This window comes from Harpia harpyja, chromosome 5 (assembly GCF_026419915.1).
Source record: "Harpia harpyja isolate bHarHar1 chromosome 5, bHarHar1 primary haplotype, whole genome shotgun sequence".
Taxonomy (NCBI): Eukaryota; Metazoa; Chordata; class Aves; order Accipitriformes; family Accipitridae; genus Harpia; species Harpia harpyja.
Genome location: NC_068944.1, coordinates 32,764,271 through 32,785,776, shown reverse-complemented (window position 1 = coordinate 32,785,776; position 21,506 = coordinate 32,764,271). Strand labels below are relative to the sequence as shown.

The following is a 21,506-nucleotide window of genomic DNA, read 5'->3' as shown; positions in this document are numbered from 1 at the left end:
GTTGGGTAGTTTTGTTAACTACAGGAATCAGCCAATACACTTAAGAAGTATCTGTTCAGCTATGTTCTCGAAAACTATGGTAAGTACAGGTTTTAGAAAGGTGAAATCAAATCTTCAGTTCTTTATTATCCAAGGTGACTTGGGACAGGGACATCTTGGAAATAAATAAATAAATCCAAATGACTCAGGTTACACCCAAAGAAATACAGCTGCGTGAGGTCAGTGCTGCCGAGCTGGTGCAGTATCTGCACCATTTTCATGGTGCTCCAGGTTGCTGGAGGACGTGGCAGGTGATGGCAGCTCTGCCCATTCCTGAAGTGCTGCTCACAATGGGTTGAAGTCCTCCAAAAATGCAAAAGTTGTGCAGCAAGGAGAGGCAAGGAGATGCTAATCGCTGTCATAATCGACTCCCTGCCTCCTCGCCCGCCTCGCCCTCCCATGCCCAGGGCTGCTACCACAACCACAGCTTTGTTCTCACCACCTCCCAGGCCTGAGACATGCTCTTCAACCTCTTATTGCCCTCTGGCTGCCATCTCCTCCATTCACCCCTTCAGCCTAGGGCCTCACCTCATCCTGCCTCTCCAGCTTCCCAGCCCCACTGAGGACGTTGCTGCTGCCTTTGCTGCCTACTCAACAGGACTGGCCCTAAATTCGGATTCCTGTGCCCAGCAGACATAGGTTACCTCTTTTTACAACCACCTAGCTATCTCTGTAGTGTGTTTCCTGGTGGACCCAGCTCTAGAGTACAGTGGAGGGATACATGGGTGAAGAGCTAGATAATCTCATAAAGGATTTATTAGCACATGTTCAATATTGAGCTAAAACAATGTATTGCTTCCAGACCTGAAGTGTGCCAAGGAAACTAGGTAGGGGCATCCATGTCTCCATTGTGCATGACATTGCAGGATTATATTTGCGCTAGTATCAGTGGGTTAATATGCTCCACACTTTGCACAGTTTATCCACTGAGCTGATCTGGAGCTGATCATAATGCAGCTTAAAAGAATAATTTGTGTAATCAACTCCTTTCATAAAGGTAAGTTTGGCCTGAAAAAAATACTGTTCAATTTTCAAAATTTTCGCACAGCTGAACTCATTTCTCTGCCATGAATGCCCCAATTGTATGTCTCAGGCACTGTCTGTCTCCTGTTCGCAGTTGGAGGAGGGCCTTGGCAACAAAACCCGTGCAGTTCTTTGCAAAGGGAATGGCAGACCTGATGAATGCAAAGACTTAAGCACCCTTTAGCATCGTCAGGTCCATGTGTATAATGCTTTTGAGGCAAGTTTTCCCCAATTACCAAACTTTGGTTTACATCACAGAGTGGCTCCAGAGCACACAAAATGCATTCCCTTTGATTGAACCTAAACCAGATGTACTAGGAACACACAAGAACACCCAATACATTCAGTCCATGGTATGATACTGGAACCAGTTCAGTGTAAAACCTTCTGAAATCCTTATAGCATGGACATCAGATCCTTAGGGCTTAGCTATTGCACTTTACCAATCTATTCCTGTTTGTTCTGCATGTTAATGGAGATTCAGATTCAGTTTTCCTTTTTCTGCTCAAAAGTGCACTGGGAACAGGTGGAGATGTGGCGATGAGACAGTTCAGATGCAACCCTGGGTATTGCTGCTGTGGTAATTCTGCTGTCTTTTTGCGTGTGGGGCAGGTGGGCAGGTGCTAATTTCAGGACGGTTGTATGCTCGGCTGATTTGCTGCAACTGCAGAGCAGAAGCAGCTGATACTTGGATTTTGTGCTATTCCCTAGGATCTGGAGTGACACAGCCGAAAAGCTGCAACCGACTGCAATTGTAGGGTTTGGGTCTTGTCATTCTTACTTTTATATTTCTGTTATCAGCTTTTTGCAGTTCTAGGGGAGCACCCGTGGAATTACACAGCTGCCTTTTTTCTGCCTGTTTGGGTTTCTGTTGGAAACAAGCAGTTCTGAGACAGCTAGGTGATGAGTACAAATGAAAGCAGAATTTAGTTCTTTATTTTTATCCTCCTCACCAGAATGCAATAATGTTAATGATGAGCTCTTGTTGCCATTGCCTCTTCTCATCACTGTGATCTTAGGATTTCCTTTGCAAATCTGCCTTGAATCAGCTTTTCTACAGCACATATGCGTGGAGGTTTTCGAAGCCAGAAAACTCTGACACCTTGTCCTCTCTCAGAATAAAAGAGATCTAAGGACAAACTGTAGAGGCTTGACTCAAAGAATAGGCCTCGGAAAATATGATTTAAAAAATCAGAGATAACATTAAAAAGTAAGGTCTAAGGTTCCACATTTTCATCTTGGTATGTCCACACTGTTTCTATCCTCTAAGCCATTTTTAGAGGGTAACTAACTCCCTGTGCAGAGAAGGGAGGCCAGTAAATGAGGTATATGTGGTTTCATTTCAGTGAGACTTCTGCTATTGTCCTACATTCTTGTAAGTAAAGTAGGTAGAGGTAAGTAAGACAAAATTGGTGTAAAATGGAAACACATTACCCTAAAGAGTAATTTTAATTTCTCTGTCAAAGTAAGAGGTTCTATCAAATGGGATTCTACCTAACAGAGCTGTCTCTCTGTCCCAGCTGTGCTGCTGCTCAATACTTTCATTGATTAACAGAAGGGAGATTAGTCTTGTGAAATTTTCATGTGATACTAAAGCACTTTGAAGAATAGGCTTATGATTTAAAATGTTCCTGAAAAAGGGATATAGTGGCCAGATATCAATACAAAGAAATTCAGTAAACAAGGTACAATGCTTAGGGGAAAGAAAATCAACATTTTGAACATAAAATAAGAGACAACAGACTGCAAAAAAGATACCTGGGGATCAGAGTGTCAGCAGCGTTGTAGCTGTTGTAATAAAGAAAAAAAAGCTCTTAAGTGTGAAGTGTCATAGATATGTCAAAGGGTTACATATACTCCTGTAGCTGATGTACTTGATCAGGTATAGTAACGTGTTGTGGTTGCTTTGGCACACAGTTTACAATCCACGGAACGGCATTAGGAATATTAAGGCTTAGAAAAGATGAACTGTGAGAAACAGTCTGAGTAGTGTGGGATTAAGAGCCTAACAGCCATTTAGTCTTCATGCATGCCCTTTTAAAGAAAGACAATACGTAAGTTTCGCCTGCTCGAAGAGAAATTTAAGGCAGGTGCTATGTCAGTCTTGTATCGAAAAGGGTCGCTGGAACAGGTACTAAGGGGGATTGTGCAATCGTTTTACCAGTCTTAAGAAATGATTCGATTTCTCTGAAGGAGGATCTATAATCTAGTGTTGAGTGTTAATAAACAGTTGCTTACACCTTTTTTAGCAAAGTTTTGGATAATGTGTTCTATTTTAATCTGCCGACATCGTCATTTATCGCAAGCAGCTAGCTCATTACCTCATGGTAACTTGATCTGCTTCCTGAACGTCTGCTAAACGTGATCCTCCATTAGGTGAGTGTGCTGGACTAGAAGACCTTTCAGGTTACATCCCAGCCCTCATTTTAGTACGTTAGAGAAACAAGATCAGATGTATTATGATCACGTTTCAAGGCTTGATTGTTTCTCTCATACAGACTTATACCAGAAGAGCAAAGTGTGTTGAGTATAATCTAGCGAATTACTTTCTGGAAGTTCAGGAGCAGTCCAGATAGAAGACTGGATTTCTGTTAACTCTTTATGTGTTTCCAAGGCTACCTGTGTAACTATAAGATTAAGAAACTTAAAGGGTTCTGCTCACATTGATTGAACGTGAGTTTTGCTTTTGACTCTGGTAACACAAGGATTTTGCATGATTTTGAAAATTTAGGATGAGACTTTCATTTGCATATTTATCTGGAACTTCTTAGGAGACAGTTAATACTGTTCATGATTGCACATGGACAATTTTATATATGTTGAGTACATACATTACATGTTTCTTATATAGTATTTTTGCAGACAGTATTTTTAGGTTTTTTCCCTAATTTTTAATTCCAAGTATTACTTAAAAGCAGTTATCATCAGTTTTGTCTGCTGTAGTTAGTTTTTTCAAACCACCTCAGTTTAATAAAACCCTTGAATATTTGAGGCAATGGAAACTAACATTTTGTACCTTCCATAAAACTGGTGACACAACAGCCCACTGTTCTACAAATAAAATCTTGCAGTCTTCTTCATAGTACTTTGATGGATTGGAAGACTGGTGTTGTAATTAAAAGCTGTGAAATAAAACAAATAATTTATTAGCCTTACATTTTCTGTCAGCGTATTCATGTGTAGAAGAGTTGTGGGCCAACTGAATTACGTAATTCTGAAAGACAGCCTTCGTGCACACACCATTTCTTATTCCTCATCCTGTTGTAATGGTAGCTGACATAATACAGCGTTTCAAGAGCTCTGTAATCATTATTTTCCTTCTACATATCATATGCTAATGATCCAACAACAGAATGAAATCCCATCACAGAGATGCTGCATTTGATATTCCTGAAGGACTTTTTTCCCAATGATGTGCAGCATTATGCCCATGGATTTACCAAGGTTCATTAGACCACTTTAGGGACAAATACGCTGGATATAAATAGTTGTATGCCTTGTTGAGTCTTGTAAAAGTGCAAATAACAACCACAATTTCATTTTATTGCTTTATCAAGAGATGTTAGTGTTCTGAAATGCTTATTGGATTTTTATGTGTAGGATATGCATGTATACACATTTATGTATTCATATGTATTTATTTTTGTTTATTAATCTATGTTTTAATAGAAGACTAATTGCAAAGATGTATCTGTGATTTGAATGTGGATTATTTGTTATAAATCTAGGGGAACCATTCTTATGAGGGTTGTTTTGTAGAGGCAGGAGCTGGGTTTTTGCATCTTTCTGAGAAATATCTCTTGTGCGTTGGGATACTAGATAACACAACTGTTTAGTGTATGTGGTACAGAACCCCTGTTTAGCATCCCTCATGAAAACTGCAACCCACTTTTAATCTGTCTGCCCTTTTGGGCCTAGAGCGGTTCCTTTGGTTTCCCTAGATATTTAGGTACACGCCCTGGCAGAGCTCCAGCTGCGTGGGAATTTAGTCTACTGTTTGATCTTTAAAGGGCTGCTGGCACCTCTGAAAACACATTTGTACACACACACAAATAGTTGTAGCACAGAATCCTGCTGTTGTTTCCTTTTACCAACTGTAGAAGAGCAGTCTGCACAAAAAATACGTAGAAATCAACTTCCTTGCCATGTTAGAGCTTCTTTGAATAGAGATGGTTAAGGATCTCTTTGTGCAGTTCCTTGAGAGTGTGCAGGTTTTGTTTTTTAGCAGGATTTGTACTTTTGCCAATCTGGGCCAGCCTCTCTACCTTTGTCCCTTTACAGCAGCAAATGTGCATCTGCCTTCTGTTATCCCTTGCTTGATATTTAATTGTATTTCTGTGTTCTTTTCCATCATTTTGTCTTTGTTGTTAAGTGTTCGAGCGTGTCCCACTAAACAAAGCCTTTTCCTGAGGACAAGTTAGGCAGCAGCCCTAATATAACTACCATTGCTTGAAAAATGGTTGCTGACTTCCAGTGTTATCCCTTCTCCAGCTCTCCCTGGTCTGGGTTCTTACAGTCCTGTCAGTAAAGAGTAAGATCTATCTAGTCTCACATAGTGAGCAAGAATGTCACTGTTGGGGCCAGCGCATTATGACTTCTTGCCCCAAAATGTGCTTCTCTCTCAGTTGTATTGTCGCTCTGATGCCTCTCATAGATCCCACATTTCAAGCATAGCTAGTCAGCAGATCTGCGATCCATCAGCCCTTTACTCCTGGCAGATGGGATTGTGGTAGTGTCATGGTTTAACCCCAGCTGGCAACTAAGCCCCACACAGCCACTTGCTCACTTCCCCCATGGTGTGATGGGGGAGAGAATCAGAAGGGTAAAAGTGAGAAAACTCGTGGGCTGAGATAAAGACAGTTTAATAGTAAAGCAAAAGCCGCACACGCAAGCACAGCAAAACAAGGAATTCATTCACCACTTCCCATCGGCAGGCAGGTGTTCAGCCATCTCCAGGAAAGCAGGGCTCCATCATGCATAATGGTGACTTGGGAAGACAAATGCCATTACTCCCAATGTCCCCCCCCTTCCTCCTTCTTCCCCCAGCTTTATGTGCTGAGCATGACGTCATATGGTCTGGAATACCCCTTTGGTCAGTTGGAGTCAGCTGTCCCAGCTGTGTTCCCTCCCAACCCCTTGTGCCCCCCAGCCTCCTCGCTGGTGGGGTGGGGTGAGAAGCAGAAAAGGCCTTGACGCTGTGTCAGCGCTGCTCAGCAGTAATGAAAACATCCCTGAACTATCAGTCAACACTGTTTTCAGCACAAATCCAAAACACAGCCCCACATCAGCTGCTATGAAGAAAATTAACTCTATCCCAGCCAAAACCAGCACAGGTAGGCAGGAAGCTGAACACAAGCCCTCAGTGTGCCCTGGCAGCAAAGAAGGTCAACAGCATCCTGGGTTGTATTAACAGTAGCACAGCCCATTAAGTAAGGGTGGAGTAATTATCCCCCCTTTACTAGGCCACATCTAGAATACTGTGTCCAGTTTTGGGTCCCCAATACAAGAAAGATGTCAACAAACTGGAGCAAGTTCAGTGGAGCCCACCAGGGTAGTTGGGGCTGGAGCACTTCTCCTGTGAGGAGAGGCTGAGGGACGGAGGCTTGTTTGGCCTTGTGGTGGGTTGACCCTGGCTGAATGCCAGGTGCCCACCAAAGCCATTCTATCACTCCCCCCTCCTCAGCTGGACAGGGGAGAGAAAATACAGCAAAGGGCTCACGGGTCGAGATAAGGACAGGGAGAGATCACTCACCAGTTACCGTCACGGGCAGAACAGACTCGACTTGGGGAAAATTAACTTAATTTATTACCAATCAACCAGAGTAGGGTAATGAGAAATAAAACCAAATCTCAGAACACCTTCCCTCCACCCCTCCCTTCTTCCTGGGCAAAACTTCAATCCCAGATTCTCTACCTGCCCCCCCCAGTGGCGCAGAGGGATGGAGAATGGGGTTTACGGTCAGTTAATCACACGTTATTTCTGCTGCTTCATCCTCCTCAGGGGGAGGACTCATCACATGCTTCCCCTGCTCCAGCGTGGGTCCCTTCCCACGGGGTGCAGTCCTTCAGGCACAGACTGCTCCAGCATGGGTCTCCCACGGGGTCACAAGTCCTGCCAGAAGACCTGCTCCAGCGTGGGCTCCTCTCTCCACGGGTCCACAGGTCCTGCCAGGAGCCTGCTCCAGTTTGGGCTTCACATGGGGTCACAGCCTCCTTGGGGCATCCCCCTGCTCCGGCATGGCATCCTCCCCGGGCTGCAGGTGGATATCTGCTCCACTGTGGACCTCCCTGGGCTGCAGGGGGACAGCCTGCCTCACCATGGTCTTCCCCACGGGCTGCAGGGGAATCTGCTCCGGTGCCTGGAGCATCTCCTCCCCCTCCTTCTTCACTGACCTTGGTGTCTGCAGGGTTGGTTCTCTCACATGTTCTCACTCCTCTCTCCAGCTGCTGTTTCTGTTTGTCCCAGCAACTTTTTTCCTTCTTAAATCTGTTATCACAGAGGCGCTACCACTATCACTGATTGGCTCAGCCTTGGCCGGTGGCGGGTCCGTCTTAGAGCCGGTTGGTATTGGCTCTGTCGGACACAGGGGAAGCTTCCAGCAGCTTCTCACAGAAGCCACCCCTGCAGCCCCCCTGCTACCAAAACCTTGCCACACAAAGCCAATACAGGCCTGGAGATGAGACATCTTCAGGGGCATCTAGCAGCAGCCCCCCAGCACCTATGGGGAAGTTCTTGAGAAGATGGAGCCAGGCTCTTTATAATGGTGCATGGCGGGAAGACAACAGACACAGGCACAAGCTGAAACAAGACATCTTCACGCTATAAGGATATAAGGAGAAAATTTTCCTCAAGAACGCAGTGAGACAGTGGCACAGGCTGCCCAGGGAGGTTGTGCGGTCACCATCCTTGGAGCTTTTCAAGGTCCAGCTGGATAAAGCACCAAGCACCTAGTTTGAGCTCCTGGCTGAGCCTACTTTGAGAAGGAGGTAGGACTAGAGACCTGCTGAGGTCCCTTCTGACCTGAATTATCCTGTGATCCTAACCCATGAGTCTGTGATCTTGAGGCGATGACATTGCTCTGCAAGCAAGGGGATGTTCCACTAGCAGGCATGACTCCCTAAGAGCAGCCTATCCTGACCCACAACTCCATGTGCCCCATGACCTCATGGACTTAGGTTCGTATATAACTCCGTTAAGTGACAGGATGTGGTGTGTGGCCCAGTGCGTGTGTCAGGATTCCTGAAAATGGGGAGGTCTGAGTGGTAAGTACACATTTACAAAGAAGCATCCCCAGGACAGCAGTTTATGTAACAATAATTTCCCGATGAGTTAGTAATACCAACCAGAATGGTTGAGTTTCCCAAACCATGACATTGGGTTTCGAATATTTTACTAAGAATACTTTAAGGTGGGAGGAAAATTTAACCATATTTCCTAGCTATAGGTATGCATGGGCTAATGGAACTGAAGGGGGCAAAGTCAGGTGGGAGAGAACCACTCAGGAGCCCAACTCAGGCAGCCTCTTCCCTCACAGTGCAGCTACATCCAGCCCTAGTACAGACAGCGCAGTTGTTGAGTAATAGAGTCCACAGCCTCAGACCCCCAAAGAGACAAGCATTTGCACTTGAGGATGCAGTTACATGCCCACTACCACCTACTCTTTTCCAGGCTAAATTACAAACCCTGTTCTTTAGTTTCTACTCATACATTATATGCTTCAGCCTTAGGTGTCTTAGGTGCTTATAACTCCTGGACTTAGGTATTGGTGACCTAATAAAAAATTATATATATATATATATATATATATATATATGGATGGGGGGAAAGGCAGGGTAGTCCAAACTATTTAAGCAATAGGAGATACAAAATCCAAGCCATTATTATGAATAATTAACTAAATGATGATACAACATAAAGTAATTTTATTATTAGAAGTAACAGGACTGTGTTTTGGAATACATCAGCACTTTCAAACTGCTGAACATTTGGAATTCATTTGGCATGCACAACTTTGTATAGGTCTGTTATTGTTTATAGCGTACTTCTCTTCTTTCCCTTTGTGAAGCTTTTGTTAAAACCCAAAACTGTGTCCCATAACATCTACAAATCTGTAAAAAAGTATATAAAGTAGAATTAAACCCTTAACCTCTTATTTAACCTATTTAGGAATCTGAAAGGTGGATGGAAAATTGTTTCCAGATTTGTCAGTATTTCAGTATTTTCTTTAATTTTTGTGTGGTTCCAGAAGTGTAAGGTACCACAGAAGGCAAGTAAATGTTGCATAAGTATGAAGAAACTTGCCCAGAAGGGAGAGTTCCCACTGAGCTCTCTTGAATAGCGACTGGTTTATGCCCTGGATTGGGAGGGTCATTCTGCAGCCTTCAAAACCACAAAAAAACTCATCTAATGCAAAAGAGAATATCCCTTGCCCAATCCATCGTCATTCCTCCTAGCCCCTTGTCTGTCAGTTACAAAACACAGGTACTGTGAAATTGCATAATCGGAGAGAAAATGTGGTAAAAGAAGCCGTAGGAAGGTATTGGTAGCTGTCAGGGTTCCATGATGGCTGGGGGCAGCAGGGCAGGGCCTGGCAGCCCGTCCTGTCCCACCAGCAGAGGCTCGGCCGAAAGCTCCCAGGGACCATGGCTGGGACCCAGCCGCTGCCCTCAGCACCTGGGAGCCTCTGCCCATGGGCACCCAAGGAAGGGGCCACCCGTGCTGTGCTGGCCCTGGGAGGGATAGCTGGGACATACATCGTAGGCGGTAAAACCTCATCACTTGCTTAAATCTTATTTTATTTCAAATATATGCTGTGGAAGATCAATTTTTCAAACCTTTTCCATCAGCAGATCCCTCAAAATTTTCCGTCTGTGATGTAGGTCCCTGTGTATAAGTATAGGCCAAATGACAAGCTCATGTTTATATGTGCTGGAGAAGCGATCAGTAGATGTCCAGGTGACATTGTGGAAATATGCCATCATGCAAATATTGTGGAAAACCACTTTGCAGAGTTGTTATTTTCAATAGATCACTTGTTTGAAGATCATAATTTTGCCTGTTTTGAATTTGATGTATTGATTCTCAGCTGGTTTAGGCTGTCTTCAATTACCTTAATGAAAAGTTAATTTAGGAGGAGGAGGAGAAAATGATTTGTTTCCCCCTCCCTTTTTCATTCATTTTGAACAGATGTAAATGACTACAGGTTCAAAGGTAATTTAAAACTTTGATAGCACTTTGAAAGTTTGATAACAGTTTGAACTAATTCTAGAATGATAATTTATGTGGAATAAGGTGTGGGGAAACTTACTGCATTTCAGCTGCTCTCATTTTGGTGCTTCCCCCACAGAAAATATGAAGTACCTTATCCTTTTACATTTAGGCAGAGGTTACCTCAATTCATCAGATACTCATCATGAGGTAACAACATGCACAGGCATATCTGCTGTGGTGCATTGTGAGGCAAACACTTGGTTATCTCATAGTAACTTCTTTACATGTTCTCACCCTTTTCCATCATTTGCTCTTTTGCCAGGTATTGCTTACTAAAAGATGGAGATTTTTTTCGCATGGGTAACGTAAATACAACGAACGCTTGACTTAAGAGGAAGTTCCCCAAGCCTGCAGGACCATTGAGTTGTTAGAACATCAGCACATAGGTACACCTGTGGCTCTTCCATACCTATGCCCAACTTGGCTGAGTTTGCTTGCGGGAAAAGGGCAGGTATCACAATATTTATGTTCTTCAACCAAGTCCTTATATCATTAGATGGTTCTCATGTTTTCCGTGTGGGAACAGCTAGTGTCTTCTTCCATAACAGGCATCTAACTTCACATGAAATATTCGAGGGACCATAGAACCATATATTGAATATACTGCAACCTAAACCATGATTACTATCTGATATATAGCTGTTTTAAACATTCATTTGTCTGGGAAAGAAGCTTTTCAGCCTTTACATTTTTAATAGACTTCTTTATTTCCTTTTGTAAAAGTGCACTCAAGTATAAAGTTGAGCTAATATGGGCAGACTTTATTTGAATACGCTGGTATTGCTTATACTTAAATTATGTATATAAATATGACACCTCTATCAATATTGTGGCAGTATCCTTTGCTATATACTCTTAGGGTGAATCACAGCCCATCTGTGCCTCAGTCTTCCAGTGTGTACAATGGAGATAATAAATCATGTGCTGATTCACGAAGTTAATGAAAAATTAAAATTTCCTGATTTCTGGGCAGGAATGTGAAGTGTTGCAAATTTGTTGCTACTAATATGAAATTAAAACCTACGGAGGCATTTTGATGCCAACAATTCAAATGTAAATAATTCACAACAGTTTTACTCTGTATCTCTGAATGTATGTGACTGTATGGCACAGTATGGTGCTACCTGGAATAAGATAATTTAAGTACAGGAAAGGAATAGTCTGTTAGCATAAGGAGCAGCTTGAGTTGAAAGAACTATCTCCCAGCAGTTAATGCAACTACATTTCTCGCCACTTGCTTTCTCTCCTGACTCTGAATTTGTGTAGACATGCTTTGTATTCTTCTCTTCATTGTAGTCATTCCAAAATTTTATTATTGGGATACCTCCACAGTGCAAGGCTGGAGAGGGCCAGGGAGCCCAGTGAAGATCCAGCTGTCTGCTTTGATTGATAGTTAGCTCACTCCTGGTTCTTTTTTCTTTCGGAGAAGGTCTCTCTAAGACAATAGCTAGGCTTTGTTTTGGAAATAGTCCACTCTGGAGGCAGTACACACCATTTTTTGGCTTTTGCCATCCTTCAGCACTCTCCCAACAAGGGCATTTGTATTTTTGAATATGCACAGCACGCAATGCTCACTTCCATGCTCTGAAAATACCATGTTACTGGGTTACAACGCAGTCTCCAGATTGCTTCAGATACTTTGAACTGAAACATACTCAACGCTAATAATGTGTTAGGTGTGCAGGGCCAGATAATGAGGCCCAAAGCCCCTCCAGCAGATGCTGTGAAGTGGGGATGTGACCAGTTTGCAATAAGGGGAGGTACTTGTAAGCTGTGTGGATGTGAGCCAGAAGGTACCATTCGTCTTGTATTTAGCAGTGCAGACCTTGGTCACTGTGAATGAGCTTTTGACCCATGAGTGGGTTGGCTCTGCTCTGCCACTCCAGAACAGTTGTCTTTCTTCTGTGTAGCCAAACCTTTGCTTTGGCTCGTTTTTCTCTCTTTTGTTTTCTCAATTACTTTTCTTTTGTCACTCTTACTTTTCTTACTGTTTAACCTTTTTTCCCCCTCCACTGTAATTCTTTCATCTTTCCTCTTCCCTCTAACACAGCTGACCAGTACAGACTTGATGCTGTGCTGGATCCCCTGGATGGAGTTAAATCCAGTTGGTGGCCAGTCACAAGTGGTGTTCCCCAGGGCTCAGTTTTGGGGCCAGTTCTCTTTAATATCTTTATCAATGATGTGGATGAGGGGAGCAAGTGCACCCTCAGTAAGTTTGCCGACAACACCAAGTTGGGAGAGAGGGTTGATCTGCTTGAGGGTAGGGAGGCTCTACAGAGGGATCTGGACAGGCTGGATCGATGGGCCGAGGCCAATTGTATGAGGTTCAACAAGGCCAAGTGCCGGGTCCTGCACTTGGGTCACAACAACCCCATGCAGCGCTACAGGCTTGGGGAAGAGTGGCTGGAAAGCTGCCCGGTGGAAAAGGACCTGGGGGTGTTGGTTGACAGCCGGCTGAATATGAGCCAGCAGTGTGCCCAGGTGGCCAAGAAGGCCAATGGCATCCTGGCCTGCATCAGAAATAGTGTGGCCAGCAGGAGCAGGGAGGTGGTTGTCCCCCTGTGCTGGGCACTGGTGAGGCCGCACCTCGAGTACCGTGTTCAGTTTTGGGCCCCTCGCTACAGGAAAGACATTGAGGTGCTGGAGCGTGTCCAAAGAAGAGCAATGAAGCTGGTGAAGGGTCTAGAGAGCAAGTCTCATGAGGAGCGGCTGAGGGAAGTGGGGTTGTTTAGCCTGGAGAAAAGGAGGCTGAGGGGAGACCTTATCGCTCTCTACAACTACCTGAAAGGAGGTTGTAGTGAGGTGGGTGCTGGTCTCTGTTCCCAGGTAACAAGAGATAGGACGAGAGGAAATGGCCTCAAGTTGCAGCAGGGGAGGTTTAGATGGGATGTTAGAAAAAATTTCTTTACTGCAAGGGTTGTCAGGCATGGATTGGCACAGGCTGCTCAGGGAAGTGGTTGAGTCATCATCCCTGGAGGTGTTCAAAAAACGCGTAGATGTGGCACTTCAGGACACGGTTTAGTGGGCATGGTGATGTTGCGTTGACGGTTGGACTCGATGATCTTAAAGGTCTTTTCCAACTAAACGATTCTATGATTCTATGATTCTATTCTGTGACACAGGAACACAGAGTAAAAGCACATCTTCCATGTGCCACCTGAGTCAACATGCATGTGTGCGCATGTGTCTGCTATCTGTATTCTCGTTTCTAGCTCTGCTAGAAGCCATTGTTAACACAGAGGGGGAAAGCAGATGGCTTTCAAGGAGATATCAGCTATTTAAAAAAAAACAGCAGAAGGATTTTTGAGCTTGGAAGTAAGATGGAGTCAATTAATGCCATTTTTTCCTATTCCCTCACTACTGCCGTTCCCTCCCAACTATTAAAACTTCTTTTAAAAATAATTAACTGAAGCTTTCTGATTAATCCAAGCCCTTCTTCTTTGCATAAAGACAACCAAGATCCCTTTTCTACTGCCGAAAGTGTTTGATTAGCACTCGTCTTGCACTTAAAAACCTCCAACAGGCTTATCCTCCACTTCTGTCTCTTAATGTAAAAGTGCCCTAAAAAGGAAAGAATTATGCAATAGAAAGTGGCAGTACTTTTTTTACATCAGGTTCAGTGCACTCTTGCATTCATGTTCATTGATCATAATGTGAGCATGTTACTCAGTAATTTGCTTTTCTGAGCAGCCATGAACATTAAACTCCTGAGGATTTCATGGCCTTGAGGTTAGTGGCTTCTTGGGAGCAGGGTGTTAAACTGTATAGCAGATTTTATTTGTCAAGTTTCATTTTTGCCATGGCAGAAAACTAGCAGAATGCTTTTTCCATGGGTGTTTCCTTTGGTCTGGCTAAAACAGATTACTGACGAGGGAAGAGCAAATTTCCGTTCTTCTGCACATCTGCTGAATGTTCCTTCCCCGCCCAGAGGACTGTGGTTCAGCCACAGACATAGGAATGAACAGGACGGAGTGTGATGGGTCTTGAAACGCCTTTAGGTGACAGAAACTGGCTGTAATTCTACTTCTTTTTAATAAGGTTTGTTGATTTTTGGTGCTTGACTTTGGAAACTGTCAAGCAAACAAAAAGCTGACTGTGTCTTATGTTCGTGTCTATTACGCAGAGCTATGTTGGAAAACTACATAATCTCTTATATTTTCCATTTAAGAAAATACAGAAATTATATAATTCCTATATAATCTCTTATCTTTTCTATATAAGAAAATAATTTTAAAGAAATGAGATTGTTTTTCCTCTTTTTCTCCTGGGAGCAAGTAATAGTTCTGGACAGCCAGTGAGTACTTTGGGTAGAAAGCCTCATTTTACTGTTGTTATTTAACTAGGATTTTGTGATTTTATTCATGACTTTGAAGGCTTGGGGTAGAGGGGAGAAGGAGAAAGCCAAAGCAGGAGCAGGAGTGAAGGTCACATATTTTGAGCTTTACACATTGTTATCCAGGTATGGCTGAATTCACTGAATTTGCTGGTCAGCAAATTATCATGTACCTCACATAGTCTTTGAAAACCAGTTGGGGTAAGGAAATGGACAATAGCTACAGAGAAACTTTGGGCAGATTCCCGATTACCTGGAACCTCAGTAGTGCTAATGGATACTTTGAATTTTCTTCATTTTCAGAGGATTTCCATAGTTCTCATGAGAATTAAGTACTAGCTGACTATTCGATAGGCAGAGGTATTGTATGGCTTGGTATTATTGTTATTTTGGGCATAAATATAAGCAAAGCCCACGGACTGTTCAGACTGGGTTAATTCGCATGCACGCTTGACCGTCAAAAGATCAATCAGTTGTAATAATCAATGTTTGAAAGATACAGTATAAAATAAAGCATCTGGAGCCGCAAATACGTACAGAATAGTGAAAACTTTAGTTTTACCTGCAAATTCATTTTTTTCTGAGGTAATGTAATTAAGAATTCTAATAAATATTCTGGCAGAAAAGCTGTTGATGGCAGAATTGTCTCATGTTTTAAATAATATGGGTGGCAGAAGCAGAGTGACACTTTCAATATGTTTAGAAAAAAAATCAGTGATGTACACTTCACTAAACTGTACATTTTATTGCCTGTGGAAAGTTAGTCTGCCTGGTCTGACCAGTAGCTGATAGGTGATTTCTTGGATATTTGCCAATATGTATTCACGACATGCAGTTGTGTTATAATAATTTTACAAGTATACTACATTTATTATCTGTGATTAAAACTTAACCACAAACTACAAAATAACTAAGCAAATGCTTTGTTTTGTCCAGAAAGTAATTAAAACATATCCTTTGTAGGCAGATAGAGAAAGGAAATGTGTGGAAGAGTTCTTAAGCTCTCTGTAGCCTGATATCCTCAGAAAGATTAGATGAAAAGTCATAGACTGTGCATTCAAAACCTGAGGCATGGTGCATTAATCTTTTGTCCTGCTTGCACTTGTCCAGTAGAAAGCTCTTGGCTCAGATGTGTGGAGGTTAAGCGTGTGTGTAAAAGCTTGGTGAATGGGGATACTGAAACTGAGATTAATCTTGCCAGACTTCAGTCACCTAAAAGGTGCCTAAGTTTAAGACAAGTATCTAGGCTCCTTTGATAATTAATGTCTTGAAACAGGTACTTCCAGAGTGCAATCTCAGATGGCTAGAGGTCGATAAATTAACTATAGAGAGAACAACTAGCTGTTAGCTGAAGTTAGGTGAAATGAAAGCCTCTCTGTCATGACCTCTTCTGCATGTGAACATCTTCGACAAATTGTGGTCTCATACATCCCTATCTTATTCCCATTGCCCGCACACGATGTTTGGACAATGCTGTATATAGATATGTCTGAATCTTTGTGTGACTCATATGCATCATGCTAACAACATAAGCCATATATGCACCTTCAAAGTCCAAATATTTCTGGAAGAATTATGTGTACCATCCCAATGATGACTGACTTCTTCTTCCACCGTGGACCCGCCAGGGCTCAAGAACGTAGTTGTGAGTGGTATTATCAGTTAAGATCGTTCTTCTGCAGATTGTTCTGTGTTCTGCAGTCTCAAGGCAGGATAAAACTTGATGCTGTCCTCTGAGGAGAAAGTTGACAACAGCAGTTCAGGGTAGGCTCAGATTTCTGAAATATTTTGTTTGCAAAAGATACAGATATATACTTATTGGAATTTCTAAAACACATATAATATTTTTATAAGTCTGTCCAATAGGGAAATTTCATTGTGGTAGTGAACTGTGCTATTTTAGAGCTTATTTTTAGCTTATTTTTATAATAACATCGCCTTACATTAATTAGCATAGTGCAAATGCAGCTGTGTTACTGTATCAAAAGCTGTGTATCTCTGCGAGATAATATTCCACTTATGACCATATTCCATAGGCACTATCTATTCCACATACTAGCAATGGACTGTTGCTCAGACTATGCATTACTGGTAGTGTAAAAAAAAGGTATTAAATCCAAAATATGGTAGAAATGCAGAGTCTTATAGGATAACTTGTAAAAGTAATAAGAATTTAAAAGTAAAATGTGACTACAGAACTGTTTGCCATTTCACCAGCCTAAACCTTTGTGTTAGTACATAGAGCTGCTAACAAGGTAATTGTAAACCAGGCCAGTGCTTTTAAATTAAATTTAAACTGTATGAATGGTCATCAGAATAAAATAAATTTACACCAGTCACACTCAGAGTGATTGTTCTTAGATGCTGAAGGATATACAGTGATGGAAAAATATGCTTTGTCAGTGCTTTGTTTAACATGTTTGCTTTTTTCCTCACAGTACAGTGCTGTGGATACAAATCCTTTATCTGTGTATATTATGCAGCCCATCTGGAACAAAATTATTAAGGTAAGAATTTTATTAATAGAGATATCACATGATAATGTAAGAATTTGTTTTAAATACAGCACATATTTTCATTTAAAAATACATATTGATTAATAAAGCTGAAATTAAGACATCTGTATAAGAGAAAACAAACGTTACAGGATATATAGCTGTATTTAAGATGAGTATGTTTGGATTTTGAGGTGGTTTTTTTTAGAAAAACAAGGTGGTGGGTTTTTTCTGATTGCTATACAAAAGTCATCTGTTTCTTTTTTACATCTTTCATTATTACATCTTTCATTAAACTGCTTTGCTGACATTGAAGGGTTTACTTAGTTCAGATTATTTTTGTGCAGCATATGCTGCCTAACAGGAGCGTGGCTTTATCTCTGTGCTGTGCACATGATTTTATGCAAGTGCTGTCTCATTTTCTCCCAAGGGTACTTGCTCAACGGAGCTAGGCATTTCTCTAAGAAGCTGAAAATGAGAGCGGTTACCATGATCACCGTAACAATTGGAAGATGGCATCTCTTGAATGCATTATGATCTGCAGTTTTTAAAAATAAAGCTGCTCACAATTAGTTTTGCTGTTGTTGGCAAAAAAAGGCTGTATCTCAAATAGACATGAACTTTATTGATCTGCAAGCAAGCAATGACTTCTGCATCTGCCATTTTAGAGGAAATCTTTAGATTGAAGCAGACTTGAAAACAAACCTTTATACAAACAAAAAAGGGTGTGTGTGGTTAGGGTGCTGTTGGATTTGCCATCTTTGGGTTCTATAATTCAGGTATTGCTTATGCTTGATACAGCAGGAAAATCATAATCTCTCATTCATAACCTCAGTGTAATTTCATGGAAGTGTTTATATGACCTAACTTAAGAAAAGCAATTCAAAGATGTCAAACTGAATTCAATAATTCAGTTCAGAGACTCTGTTTTCATTCCCATCATAATATTGAGGAAAACAATGAGGTAGAAAAGCCCCCCCAGCACTCTGGAGTCCGGCATGGTCGATGAGCAGAAGCTTTACTGTGCACTTGCACTTTCGTTTGGGAGATCCATGGGTATTCATCTGCTATCAGATTGAATGTGTATTACCAGCAAAAAACTTCCTTTGGAGGTACGTTCTTCTAATGGTTGCAGCGTTTTCCCAGAAGAAAAGGAACGTTCTTGACTGTCCCCATGTAGCATAGGGTGATAGATCCTATAAAAAATGTGACCTCTCTAGATTTTTTTAAACCTCAAATTTTAGGTGAGCATGATTTTGTTCACTTCTTGCTGGAGGAGAACCCAAACCAGAGCACAGGACTGAAAACCTGTTTCAAAAGCTGGGAGATCTGAGTACAGAACCAAAGACCAGAGTGGGTGCTGTCTGTACTTTGGCATTTGGTTTGGTTTGAACACTGAAGATAGATACAGCAATGAATGTTCTGCTTTGCCTTCTGCTGCAAGCACGTTGCAGGATAATTCTCAGTGATGTATCCCAAGGATTTAAAGGGAAATTATATTGCTCTCAGGTTTTGTAGAAATAGTCATTCTAACGTTAAAAGATACTGCCAGGTCAAATCAGAGTCCTGCAGAGGAGCTGGGAATGCACAGCTGCAGAGGGGAAAGCAGTATGTAATGAAGGTTGCAGTAGAGTCATCTTGGTTGCTCCTAGAGATAAAAGTGAGAACTAGGGGAGCACCAAACTTCTTGGCCAATATTTAACTGTTTGTAAAATATTAGTCGGAACGGAAGTTGCTAGAATGGTTTTGTTCCTGGCTTGATACTGAAACCAGGTGTGGCAATAACTGTTGTCCCAAACTCAGTCCAAGAAAATTCTGCTCATCTGTTCACCAAAAAATACTTTTTTTCTCTTGAAATGTAAGTAAAACAGTGGTATCATAATAAATGTGAACAAGTCTTATTTTTAGAAGGAGAAGCTTTGAATGCATTTACTCGTCATTGATTTTTTGTAGCTTGTACCTGGTGTGAGCATATTACAACTGGGCTATGAGCATGCTCTAGACTATAATATTCTGTGATATAGAATATAATATTGAATTTACATTTTACAATATATCATCTTATTTCTATTTAAATAAAAGTGCATTGCAATATGAAGATATAGTAAAGCTGGGATAATTTTTTAAGCAGAAGAAACATTGCATCTAATATGTTAATTCAAAATTGGGCAGTACAAGTGTGCTTTTTAATGAGTGGGAGAAGTAATTTCTCCCCGTTCAGACATCCTAATACATCCATTTGCAGATATGAATCAATTATCTTTTAGTTTCTAATCTGGTGAAAATAAATATTCCACAGGGACTATTTTTACCAGATTCTAGAGAAGTCAAGCAGAGCCAAGCGAAGAAAAAAAAAAATCTATGAGAACAGAGGCTTGGGATTTGGTTCTGGCCTTTCATATGTCAATTTAGTTCTAATTACAACACAAGTTTCTCTGTATTCTGTAACACAGAATTCTTTGGAAGATGTGTTTCCTATGTTATGAGACATTATCATTCATTGAAAGATGTATTTCCTATGTTACGAGAAATTAAGAAGACCCTGACATTAGAGAAGATATGGGAATTTATGAGCTGGGATGTTGACATACATAAGAACTGAAAACATTTTGTCATAACCCAGCTCATTTACCTGTGGTGGGGATGCTAGGAAAGGAAGAATTCATGCATTTAAGTTAGGAATTCGCCTGGAAATCCTGAGCATTACCTTCCTATCTTTCCTCTTCCAAGGAGAAACGTGTTGAATCTGGTGCTAAAGCAGAAAGTGAAGGGTAATATTTCATGCCTGGATTCCATACTGGGCTTGAAGTACTCCGAGATACTCCTGTCTGTGGCAGCTTTTCCATGTTGTATGAAACTGTAGTAACACCTATATGAAACTACAGAGTAACGATTAACTTTCTCTCCATGTTATTTAAAACTATTCTGAATATGCAACTATAGGTATTTTGTCTTTAATTAATTCAATGCTCCATCTTTTTGCCTTTAATTAAGATTTGTATGTTATAATAAAGCACAATCATGTGCTCTCTGACAGATAACGGATAGTATTACTTAGCTACTACACGAACTGAACATTCCTGCTCTATTTTTATTCATGAGAAATCACATTTGTGCAGGACAGTGACAGGAAAAGGAGGAAATCCCACTGGGATACACAGGTGTGTGCCAGCTTCACTGAAGTCAATTAACCTCCCCTCTGTTGCCTTATGGACTTTGATTTTATCACTAGAATTGGGCATGAGTAGAATTTTAGTGGTCTCAAGTGACTTAGTTGAGGCATATTTCAAGTTTGAGCAGAGCTTTATGTAAATATGTGTAAGCTTTATATAAATATGTGTACTCTACCATTTATTATCCAAATAGACAGTTGATATATTAAAACATTTGCTGTTTTTGTTAAGGCTTTTGGCATGAATGGCTGTAGACCCATTATAACAGAAATCTGTTAGTATTTTGTGGAACTGAAAGTTTTTTAAAAGGTTCAAGCATGCAATGGTTTTGCCAGAGAGCAGACATGATTCTCCCCAGTGACACCTCCAGTTGTATTAATCACATAGCACATTGATGTATTAGACTTCTACTGTCTGTTAATTAGATAATAAAGATTGCAATGTATCCTTCTATAGGATACTAGTAAATTTCAGGCTGTATTTTTCCAATATGTGTAAGCAGTTAATCTTTAACACCCTGTAGTTTTTGAATTCTGAAATAGGATGATGGTAGTGTAATGCCAACCAAAAGAATAAGGGGCATTAAATATAATAAAAGGGATTTTTCAGCTGGAATACTTTCCAAATACCTAGAGAGATTAGGTTCGGTAAGGATCAAAGGAGTATGCTTAGGGGTTTAACTGCAGGAGAGGCTGTTTTCCCGAGGATAGATCTCCTGTAACTGTTTTTCGTGGTGTGTCTACTAGCCAAAGGGATTGCAAGTACAACAACATCCTTTGATGGTTTTCTTCTTAAAATACATGATGTTAGCAAGAAAGTGGGTAAAAATAATGTCTTCATGTTTGCACTGTGTAAGCATAAATTATTTCCTGTAATAACTTAATAATGACATTGTGACTATTTAGAATGATGAGCCTAATTAGAAAGCAGACATTTACGGCGTCCCACTTTATTTAATAGTCAACAATTACTATGAATCATATGGGAGAAATCAGTCATTTTAAAACAATACATTGGATGGCATCTGTGTATCCATGTAAATCGTTCATCCACAGGTTGTCTTAATGCACTATTTTGATCTATGTTTTAGATTAAAAGAGACCAATCTAGAATTTCTTCAGTGTCTGTCCTTATTTCATGTAAGGTCATAGACATCAGATGAATTCCACAGC

At 41.2% G+C, this 21,506-nt stretch overlaps 1 protein-coding gene across 1 annotated transcript in view; it reads left to right on the top strand.

Annotated features, from left to right (window-relative positions):
* LOC128142357 (ethanolaminephosphotransferase 1-like) overlaps nt 1-21,506 on the top strand; it is a 59,694-nt gene that overhangs the window by 1,717 nt on the left and 36,471 nt on the right. The window contains exon 2 of the mRNA XM_052788369.1: nt 17,105-17,173. Coding sequence (XP_052644329.1) covers nt 17,105-17,173 — 69 coding nt within the window. The remainder of the gene's footprint in view (nt 1-17,104; nt 17,174-21,506) is intronic.